The sequence below is a fragment of the Hypanus sabinus genome, chromosome 24, assembly GCF_030144855.1.
Source record: "Hypanus sabinus isolate sHypSab1 chromosome 24, sHypSab1.hap1, whole genome shotgun sequence".
In the NCBI taxonomy this organism is placed as follows: Eukaryota; Metazoa; Chordata; class Chondrichthyes; order Myliobatiformes; family Dasyatidae; genus Hypanus; species Hypanus sabinus.
Window position 1 is genome coordinate 19,373,979 of NC_082729.1, and position 11,377 is coordinate 19,385,355.

General features: G+C 40.5%; 1 protein-coding gene across 1 annotated transcript; it reads left to right on the plus strand.

Moving 5' to 3' along the window:
* Positions 1–305: 305 nt before the first annotated feature.
* Positions 306–4,898, plus strand: LOC132380544 (uncharacterized). Its single transcript, XM_059949434.1, has 2 exons — positions 306–540; positions 3,364–4,898. The coding sequence occupies exon 2, from the start codon at positions 3,460–3,462 to the stop codon at positions 4,519–4,521; it is 1,062 nt and encodes a 353-aa protein (XP_059805417.1). The 5' UTR covers positions 306–540; positions 3,364–3,459; the 3' UTR covers positions 4,522–4,898.
* Positions 4,899–11,377: the final 6,479 nt, after the last annotated feature.

Here is an 11,377-nt window from a genome sequence, read left to right on the forward strand (position 1 = left end):
ACTTTATAGATCTTACTGGAACTATGTGCTTAATAGAGTGTTACATACTCGTGACACATGACAGTGGTGCCCTTGTCATGTGACTGGGGTTGAAGCTGTACTGGACTTGAGGTGATGGTCTTGTGATGGTGGAATGACGTCGTTTTCCCGCCAGTAGAGATCATGTGACGGGTTTTTTTTACAGGTTATAAAAGGTAGACCCCACCCTGTGAGGAGGGGCAGTTCCTGGCTGGATTTGCCAAGTTGACTTCATGCCACTGCGTGTTTGAAGTGATGACGCAGTTTAGTTGAAGGATGAAGTTTTTATTTAATGCCTGAAGTTGAAAAGGTTAATGCCAACAGGTTCTTTATGATTCTGTTATTTCGCAATTACAGGAGAGTGAAGATTCAAGGTTGGAAGTAAAGATCGAGGAGAATCGCTTTCTACGGTGAAACGGGGGCGACCTTTGTTTGATCCTTATTTGGAAGGATTTCGTTGACTATCTTCGTGTTAATCCCTAGGTTTAACTAGAAAGGATTGAAGGTAGTGGAGAAGGAAAGGTCAGTGCCTTTAAGCCGTTCTGTTTCGTAAATTCTTCGTGGGAATTTCGACGTCGGGAATCGAAGCAAGCGACGTGAAAGAGAACTTAAAGCGTCCTGTAAAGTCTCTCCTTTTAAATGGACTGTGAGCATATCGAACTTTTGGCAATATCACTTTACGAACTGTTTGAACAGCCGCTCAGCAGCTGTTTCCGGTTACGGTAGTGTTTGTTTACTTTTGGGGGGTTTGTTTTCTGTGTTTAATAAACGTGTTGTTTGTTACAAGAAACCCTTGCCGAACTCATATATTTATTGTTGCCTGAATACGTAACATTAAATATGGGGGCTGCGTCGGGATTGAATTTTTTGAGTTTACATGCTTGCTAACTTTTAAATCGGTGTTTTGGAAACGGGGATTACTCGGTTCTTTTGTTTGGCTTGTTGTGGTATTCGGCAGCAATGAATATTGATGAGTTTCTGGCTTCGCCAGCTGCAGAGGTGTTGGCGAAGGCGAAAAAAACTGAGGTGTTTGAGATAGCTAGTAGATTGCGACTTAAAGGTATTTTGCAGACTACTTCTAAGGCTGTGATACAGAGAAAAATCGCGTCACACTATGTGGATTCGGGTGTTTTTGATGAATCGATTTTAGAGTCGTTTCAAATAAGTAAACTGGAGATGCAGTTGCAAATCGAACAAATGAAATTGGAACAAAGTAAAGCTGATTTGGAGAGGTGTAAATTGGAGGCAGAACAAAAGAAGAGAGAATTTGCATATGCAATGGAGGAATTAAGGACTGGAACTCAGTCTTCTGGTTCTAAAAAAACGTTTGTTGCTAGTCAAGAAATTAAATTGGTCCCTCCATTTAGTGAAACAGAAGTGGAAAGGTATTTTCAACATTTTGAAACTATTGCTCTGATGTCAGAGTGGCCGAAAGATAAATGGTCAGTGTTGTTACAGAGTGTAATTAAAGGCAAAGCACACCAAGTTTACACAGCTTTAACAGTTGCGCAAGCACTTGATTATGATATTGTAAAGAGTCATATTTTAAACGCATATGAGTTAGTCCCAGAAGCATATAGGGAAAGATTCAGAAGTTTGAAAAAGTCTGTGGAAAAAACTTATGTGGAATTTGCCTATGATAAAGCTATGTGTTTTGAGAGATGGGTTTCTTCTAAAAATGTAAATGGGGACTATGATACATTGAGAGAGCTGATTTTAATGGAGGAATTTAAAAGAAGCATTCCTGTTGAAGTAAGGACCTACTTAAATGAGAAGGATACTGATAAATTGCAGGACTGTGCTAGATTAGCTGATGAGTATGTTTTGATCCATAAGAACAAATTTCCTCAAGGCAGAATTTTTAAGAGGAAAAATAACACGGAGACTCCAGATAAATTTGAAATTAAATCGGAGGTTAATGAGAAAGGAAAGCCTGTGAAGGAAAGACAGTTTGGTCTTACTTGTAACTATTGTAAGAAGCCTGGCCATGTAATAGCTAACTGTTTCAAATTGATAAAGAAAGAGAAGGAAGCAGTTCCAGATGCTTGTGTGCAACATACTGAAGAACCTGTAAAGTTACAGGGTTTGATAAAAACAAATGAGGCTTTGTTAGAGTCTGACCAAGTTAGAAAGGGATATGATCATTTTGTAACTGAAGGGTTTGTATCCTTGAAGGAAGGATCTACTCTGGTGCCAATAAAAATCCTTAGGGATACTGGTGCTTCTCAGTCATTGATGTTAGACAGTGTGTTGAACTTTAATGAAGAGTCTGATACTGGTGAGGTAAATTACATAAGAGGTGTTGGAAGTGATTTTATGCCTGTACATTTACATAAAGTAAATTTAAAGTCAGGGTTAGTTACAGGATTTGTTAAAGTAGGATTACAGCATAGCTTACCTGTGAATGGTATTTCTTTATTGTTAGGTAATGACTTGGCAGGTGGACAAGTTTTTCCTGAAGTGAATTTGACAATGGAGTCAGAGGAACCAGAGTTGAATTCTAACACAGATTCTTCCTGTGTTGTGACTAGAGCTATGGCTAAAAAGATTGATGCGCAGAATGAGGTTGTTATTCAGGACTGTTCAACTCAGGATTCGAGTTTTGAGGATGTGTCAGAGACTTTCTTATCTTCGTTGTTTGAACAAGATTCTGGGAGTAAGTCTGACTATAAAGATTTATCTTTGTCTCGGAAGGAGATGATAGCAGAGCAGAATAGAGACTCTGAGATTATAAAATTAAAAGAGCAGGTTTTACTAGATAGTGAAATTGATAAGGTGCCAGTAGGATATTACTTGGAAAAAGGAGTGTTGATGAGGAAGTGGAGATCGCCTACAATTCCTGCAAGTGAGGATTGGAATGTTGTTTACCAGGTAGTTGTTCCAAAAGCTTATCGAAATGAGATTTTGAATTTAGCTCATAGTGTGCCTTTAGGTGGACATAAAGGGGTAAGGAAAACTGTGGACAAGATTTTAAAACATTTTTACTGGCCTGGTCTAAGAAAAGATGTGGCGATGTTTTGTAAAACGTGCCATACTTGTCAAATTGTGGGTAAACCAAATCAGGTTACACCAGTAGCTCCATTACAACCTATCCCAGCATTTGGTGAACCATTTTCTAAAGTTATTGTAGATTGTGTTGGTCCATTACCAAAGACAAAAACTGGTTATCAGTATTTGTTGACTATCATGTGTACTTCTTCTAGGTTTCCAGAGGCAGTACCACTTAGGAATATAAAAGCTAAGACTGTGACAAAGACCCTTATAAATTTTTTTACTTATTTTGGATTACCTAAGGAGATACAAACTGATCAAGGCAGTAATTTTATGTCTGGATTGTTTCAACAGATTGTTTATAAATTGGGAGCTAAGCAAATCACTTCGTCTGCATACCATCCAGAATCGCAGGGTGCCTTGGAGAGGTTTCATTCTACCCTCAAGAATATGATTAGGACATTTTGTGCGGAAAATGAAAGTGACTGGAATGAGGGTATAAACTTACTTTTATTTGCAGTAAGGGAATCGGTACAGGAATCTTTAGGTTTTAGTCCATTTGAACTTGTGTTTGGGCATAGAGTTAGAGGACCTTTAGCGTTGTTGAAAGAACAGTGGATTAATAAGGAACTACATACTAATTTGTTGGACTATGTGTTGAAATTTAAGGACAGGTTACATAAAGCTTGTAGCTTAGCTGAGGAAAATTTAAAGTTGGCTCAGGAGAAAATGAAGACTTGGTATGATAAAGACGCTAGGATGAGGATGTTTAAGCCTGGAGATAAGGTGTTGGTTCTTTTCCCAGTGCAGACAAATCCTTTACAAACTAGATTTCATGGTCCTTATGAAATTGTGTCTAAAATTAATGATGTGGATTACGTGGTAAAAACTCCAGATCGTAGAAGGTCAACACAACTTTGCCATATAAATATGTTGAAACCATATTTTGAGAAACAATCTGATGCTGTGACTGTTGTGGTTAGTGAGAATGAGTTTGATTTAACTAGGAACATGATAGATGATTCATCTGACTTTCATTCTAAATCCAACATTGTTTCTGTTAGGTTACCAAATTCAACCATTCTGGAAAATATTGATGAAAAATTAGCACATTTACAGTTAGAGCAGAGACAACAGATGAAGGAGTTGATTTTTAAATATGGGGAGTTGTTTCCAGATGTTCCGAGAAGGACTACTATAGCTTCACATGATGTAGATGTTGGGGATGCCAAACCTATTAAACAACATCCATATAGGATGAACATGGAAAAATGTGAACTTGCTGAGAAAGAAATTGAATACATGTTAGAGAATAATATCATTAGACATTCTAACTCAAATTGGAGTTCGCCATGTGTTATGGTGCCAAAGCCAGATGGTAGTATTAGGTTTTGTACGGATTATAGGAAGGTGAATGCTGTAACGAAAACAGATGCATATCCAATTCCTAGAGTAGATGATTGTGTAGATAAGTTGGAAAGGCAAAGTTCCTTACAAAGATTGATTTATTGAAAGGGTATTGGTGTGTTCCATTAACGGACAGAGGTAGAGAGATTTCTGCATTTGTAACTCCATCTGGGTTATATGAGTATAATGTTCTTCCATTTGGGATGAAGAATGCCCCAGGTACTTTCCAGAGGATGATTAACTTTGTGATTCAGGGATTGAAAGATACTGATGCTTATATTGATGATTTAGTGACAGGAAATGATACTTGGGAAGCACACATTATTGCGATGGAGAAATTGTTTGAAAGGCTTTCAAAAGCTAACTTAACTATTAATTTAGCTAAGAGTGAATTTGGACATGCCACTGTGACTTACCTTGGTTATGTTGTGGGTCAAGGTAAGGTAGCTCCTGTTCAGGCAAAAGTTCAGGCAATTTTAGAGATTCCCACTCCAACGGGGAAAAAGACTCTCAGAAGGTTTTTGGGAATGGTAGGATATTATCGGAAACTTTGTAAGAATTTTGCTAATGTTGCCCTTCCATTAACTAACCTTCTGCGGAAGAATGAGAAGTTTGTATGGACGGTGCCTTGTCAAGAAGCATTTGAAAAATTGAAAACAATGATATGTCAGCAACCTGTGCTTAAGGCACCTGACTTTGGAAAACCTTTTTCATTGGCTGTGGATGCTAGTGATGAGGCTGCAGGAGCAGTATTAATGCAAAGGAATGAGGGTGATGAGGTTGATCATCCAGTAGCTTACTTTTCTAAGAAATTTAATAAGCATCAAAGAAATTATTCGACAATAGAGAAAGAATTGTTATCTCTTGTTTTAGCTTTGGAATATTTTGAGGTATTTGTTAGTACAACTCAGAAACCACTTATTGTTTACACTGATCATAATCCGTTAGTTTTTCTGTGTAAGATGAAAAACAAAAACAGAAGGTTATTAAATTGGAGTTTGATGTTACAAGAGTACAATATTGTGATAACTCATATTAAAGGTAAAGATAATGTGGTTGCTGATTGTCTATCTCGATGTTGAATGTACACGGTAATTTTTTTTTATGGAGTGGTTTTTTTTCAATTGTAACACTCCTACTGTATTGTGACTTATAAGCTGTTATATGATGGTGTTGTGTATTGTATATGTTATAAAATTTATACCTTTGTTTTTCTTGTAAGCAATTGTTAAAAATTTTTGTTCTTGTCAGTCCAAAAATGTTTTTTTGGAGGGAGGTGTTACATACTCGTGACACATGACAGTGGTGCCCTTGTCATGTGACTGGGGTTGAAGCTGTACTGGACTTGAGGTGATGGTCTTGTGATGGTGGAATGACGTCGTTTTCCCGCCAGTAGAGATCATGTGACGGGTTTTTTTTACAGGTTATAAAAGGTAGACCCCACCCTGTGAGGAGGGGCAGTTCGTGGCTGGATTTGCCAAGTTGACTTCATGCCACTGCGTGTTTGAAGTGATGACGCAGTTTAGTTGAAGGATGAAGTTTTTATTTAATGCCTGAAGTTTAAAAGGTTAATGCCAACAGGTTCTTTATGATTCTGTTATTTCGCAATTAGAGGAGAGTGAAGATTCAAGGTTGGAAGTAAAGATCGAGGAGAATCGCTTTCTACGGTGAAACGGGGGCGACCTTTGTTTGATCCTTATTTGGAAGGATTTCGTTGACTATCTTCGTGTTAATCCCGAGGTTTAACTAGAAAGGATTGAAGGTAGTGGAGAAGGAAAGGTCAGTGCCTTTAAGCCGTTCTGTTTCGTAAATTCTTCGTGGGAATTTCGACGTCGGGAATCGAAGCAAGCGACGTGAAAGAGAACTTAAATCGTCCTGTAAAGTCTCTCCTTTTAAATGGACTGTGAGCATATCGAACTTTTGGCAATATCACTTTAAGAACTGTTTTGGAATATCACTTTAAAGAACTGTTTTGGAATATCACTTTACGAACTGTTTGAACAGCCGCTCAGCAGCTGTTTCCGGTTACGGTAGTGTTTGTTTACTTTTGGGGGGTTTGTTTTCTGTGTTTAATAAACGTGTTGTTTGTTATAAGAAACCCTTGCCGAACTCATATATTTATTGTTGCCTGAATACGTAACAAGAGATACAAGATAAAAGGAAAAGTAAAATGAGCCAAACTTATCAAAGTCCAAACCACTTCATGCACAACCGTTGGAGCTCAATTAACGAAGTCTTCTGGTCACCATTCGATCCCCTCAGACCTCGTCGACTCGTATCTCAGGACCACCCAAAGTGATCAACCAAGCACGTCTGTCTTCGTCTCCTTTCCTCGCCGAAAACCCTAGCCTCAGACCCCCGCTCGGGGTCCGTTCCGTCGCCCAGCTTACAGTATCGCGTCCTCTCTCCGTCTTTCCCCGTCGCGCCGACTCCCCAAATGCCCGCCAACAATAGCATACGGACCCAGAATAGAGAATAACATCTATCCCAATTGGTTAACAAATGAATACAATTCTCGTTATCAGTAATTTAACCCAAACAAGCTGCAAGAAAAAGCACTGTCTCTCCATTTATCATAACAAAGAAGCATTCTTACTTTTAACAAAACAAAGAAGCCATTTTGATTAACATACGCAGCAACACAAAGAAGAAACCCCTTACACTTGCATCGCTTGGCAGTCACCTATTTATCTGTCTCCTCTACCCCTGGGGTGACTACCTCCTTGTAGCTGCTGTCTTTCACTGCTCCACTTTCCCTTACGTCATCGGGCTGCTCTTTCCGAACACGGTCTCTAAGATGTCGCAGCTCGATGCACCTGGTGCAGAGGTGGCCGTAGTGGAAAGTGGCAGTCTCCTGGAAATTCTGCACTTGACACCCAGAACAGAACACTGTAGATATACCTGCCTATACTCTCAAGATTTAAGTCGGAAATAAGGAATGAACTTAACTTTCATTCGCCTTTTATCTCCGAAGCCCGGTTGAGCAAAAGCCTTACTACTCTGCCTCAGACTACTCCGACGAGGTCAGATGAGAATGGCCAAACAGGTTCAAGTGACAAGAAGGGAATTAACTACGCGGTACAAGTGTGGAGTGCAGAACAGCTCTCCGAAACACGACACTTCGAACCTTGAAGAGGATGGGCTGCAAAAGCAGCCGGTCAGAAACATGCAGTTGGCCACTTTAGTAGGTACAGATGCTACCTAATTACGTGGCCACTGAATATCTGTTTGTGGTGAGAGGGATGCCCGAAGTCTTCTTTTTGACGCAGATGGTCATGAGCATACGGACTGAGCGGAGATAGGAAAAGGATAAGGCCTGTACAATAGTGGTTTTTATGAAGCTCTCCCGCAGCCTCATAAAGGGACGGAGCATGAGGGTGATATGGACCAAAGGGAGGAAATTGGAGGCAGTGGAATTAGTTACTATTGAAGTATTTGCCATACATTTCACCTCATCCGCACATTGATGTAGTACAAAGAAATAAAAACAATAACAGGATGCCGAATATCATGTCACACTTACGGTGCAGAAAGAGAGACAAAGTACAAAGCCACGATGAGATCAGGTTCTGAAGTCAGTTCACGTAATTGTACATAAGTGACTGAACATGAGAATGGGTAAGAAATATGATCTAAGTGACTTTGACCGTGGAATATTTGTTGGTGTCAGACGAGGTGCTCTGTTTATCTCCGAAATTGATAATCTGTGATGTTTACGCACAACTGTGATGCAATACTAATAGGGCTGTCGTGATGGGAGATATTGATTGGCCTCTCCCTAAAGCAAGGGGTTTAGATGGGTTGAAATTTGTTAGGTGTGTTCAGAAAGGTTTCCTGATGCAAAATGTCGGTAAACCTACAAGAGCAGAAAGTCTGTCAGTGGGAGATCATTTTGGAGATAGTGATCACAATTTTATCTCCTGTACTATAGCATTGGAGAGGGAAAGGAACAGACAAGTTAGGAAAGCGTTTAATTGGAGTAAGGGAAAATATGAAACTATCAGGAAGGAACTTGGAAGTATAAATTGGGAACGGATGTTCTCAGGGAAATGTACGGCAGAAATATGCCAAATGTTCAGGGGATATTTGCGTGGCATTCTACGTAAGACAGGGAAAGGATGGTAGCGTACAGAAACCATAGTGTACAAAGGCAGTTGAAAATATAGTCAAGAAGAAACAAAAAGCTTCAGACAGTTTCAGAAAACTAGGTAATGACAGAGACTTAGAAAATTATAAGGCTGGAAGTAAGTAGATTAAGAATGAAATTAGGAGAGCCAGAAGGGGCCAAAAGAAGACCTTGGCGAGTAAGATTAAGGAAAACGCCGAGGCATTCTTCAAGTATGTGAAGAGCAAGAAGATAAGACGTGAGAGAATAAGACCAGTCAAGTGTGACAGTGGAAGAGCGTGAATGGCACCAGAGGAGATTGCGGAAGTATTTAATTAACTCTTTGCTTTGTATTCATTACGGAAACGGACGTTGGCTATTGTAGGGATGACGTACAGCGGACTGAAAAGGCAAAGCGTATAGACATTAAGAAAGAGGATGTGCAGGAGCTATTGGAAAGCATCAAGTTGGATAAATCACCGGGACCGGACGAGATATTCCCCAGGCTATTGTGGGAGGCGAACGAGGAGATTGCTGTGCCTCTGGCAATGATCTTCGCATCATCAATGGCGACGCAAGAGGTTACGAAGGGTTGGAGGCTTGCAGATATTATTCTCTTGTTCAAGAAAAGGAGTAGAGATAGCCCAGGAAATTATAGACCAAGGAGTCTTACTTCAGTGGCTGGTAAGTGGATGGGGAAGATCCTGAGAGGCAGGATATTTGAACATTTGAAGGGGCATAATATGATTACGAATAATCAGCATGGGTCAGTCAAAGTTCGGTCGTGCCTACTAAGCCTGATTGAATTTTATAAGGATGTGACTAAACACATTGATGAAGGCAGAGCAGTGGATGTAGTGTATATAGATTTCAGCAAGGCATTAGAAAAGGTACCTCATGCTAGTCTTCTTTAGGAAGTAAGGAGGCTTGGGATACAAGGGGACTTTGCTTTTTGGATGCAGAATTGGCTTGCCCACAGAAGGGAAAGAGTGGTTGTAGACAGGTCATATTTTGCATGGAAGTTGATGACCACTGGTGTGCCTCAAGGATCTGTTCTGGGATCCCTTCGTAATTTTTATAAATGACCTGGATGAGGAAGTGCAGGCGTGGGTTAGTAAATTCGCTGATAAATCAAGGGTTGGGAGTTTTGCGGGTAGTGTGAAGGGCTGTCAGAGTTTACAATGGGACATCGATAGATTACACAACTGGGCTGCGTAGTGACAAATGGATTATAGTATTAATGTCTCTTGGCAGTGTGGAGGATCAGAGGGAGCTTGGGGCATTGAAAGCTGCTGCTCAGGTTGACTGTGTCGTTAAGAAGCCATAGGGTGCATTGGCCTTCATCAACCGTGGGATTGAGTATAAGAGTCTAGAGGTAATGTTACAGCTACATAGAACCCTGGTCATACCCGACGTGTTGTACTGTGCTCAGCTCTGGTCACCTCACTACAAGAAGGATGTGGAAACTATAGAAAAGGTGCAGATGAAATGTAAAAGGATGTTGACTGGATTGGGGATGCCATGAGAATAGCTTGAGTAAACTTGGCCTTTTTTCTTTGGAACGACGGAGATTGAAAAGTGATTTGATGGAGGTGTATAAGATGAAATAAGATGAGAAACCAGAGGTTTGAAATGGCTAACAGTACAGGGCACAGTTTTAAGGTGCTTGGAGGTACGTACAGAGGAGATGTAAGGGATGTTTTGTTTAACGTAGAGAGTGGTGAATGTGCGGAATGGGCTGTCGGCGAAGGTGGTGGAGGCAGATACAATAGGGTGTTTTAACAGACACCTGGATAGGTACATGGAACTTAGAAAAAATAGAGGACTATGGGTAACCCAAGGTAATTTCCAAAGTAAGCACATATTCGGCACGGTATTGTGGTCCGAAGGGCCTGTATTGTGCTGTAGGTTTTCTATGTTTTCATGTTTCTTACGACATCTTGCAATTGGAGGGTTTCGCACAAATCGAGAGTACGGTTCTATGGGTGAAAGTATCTTATTAATTAGAGAGGTTAGAGGAGAATGGTCACACTGTTCCAAACTGACAAGAAGGCAAGTCACATAACCCTGCTGTACAACAATGGCGTGCAGAAGAGTATCCCTGAACCCATAACACATCGAACCTTGAACTGGATGGATCCCAGCAGCAGATTATGAAAAGGGGGTTTCTAATAAAGTGACCACTGAGTGTATTTTCAAGTCAAGATGGTGTGCGGCTAGGAGAGCAATTTCCAGCTGGTGCCGCTCCGATTATTTTGCTGTCCTCATTCTTTTAGCTGGAAGGGGTGATGTGCCTGGACGTTTCTACCTAAAGACTGTTGATGTAATGTGTCTTCCCGCTGGGAGTCGGTGGTGGAACCATAGAAGGGTGTGGCGTGTCTATAACTCTGGGTTATTTGGTCCTGGGTCCAATCTAGCCATCCCATTGTTTCATGAAATGTACAAAATCAAGGTGTCTCCTGTTGCCTTAACACTGTCTATTCCGTGAAACCCGGAATTGTCGCTGCACGACGGAGTAAAATACTCCCACATGGGAAGAATGTCACATTCACTTGCAATGCCCCATTGAATATCCTAGGATGATAATATACCTGTACAACGATCCCGGGAGTTTGGACTATGACAGGAAGATGATTCCCGCCAGAAATGACACTAAAAGTTCAAAATCACCGTAAGGACGCAGAGAACTAAATTTACTAATTGCAAGTATCCTGTGAATTCGTCACGTAAGCTCACAGCAACTCACAAGCCATAACAGTGAGACGAGATTTCGATCTTTAGCCTTGGTTGTTATATCGTGAAAGCTACACGGGACACTCCGGCGAATATAAATACATGGACTAGATATGCTTTGAA

Bases quoted from the DNA above. Each gene is read 5' to 3' on its own strand.
- LOC132380544 (XM_059949434.1), top strand. From the start codon at position 3,460: ATGATTAGGACATTTTGTGCGGAAAATGAAAGTGACTGGAATGAGGGT.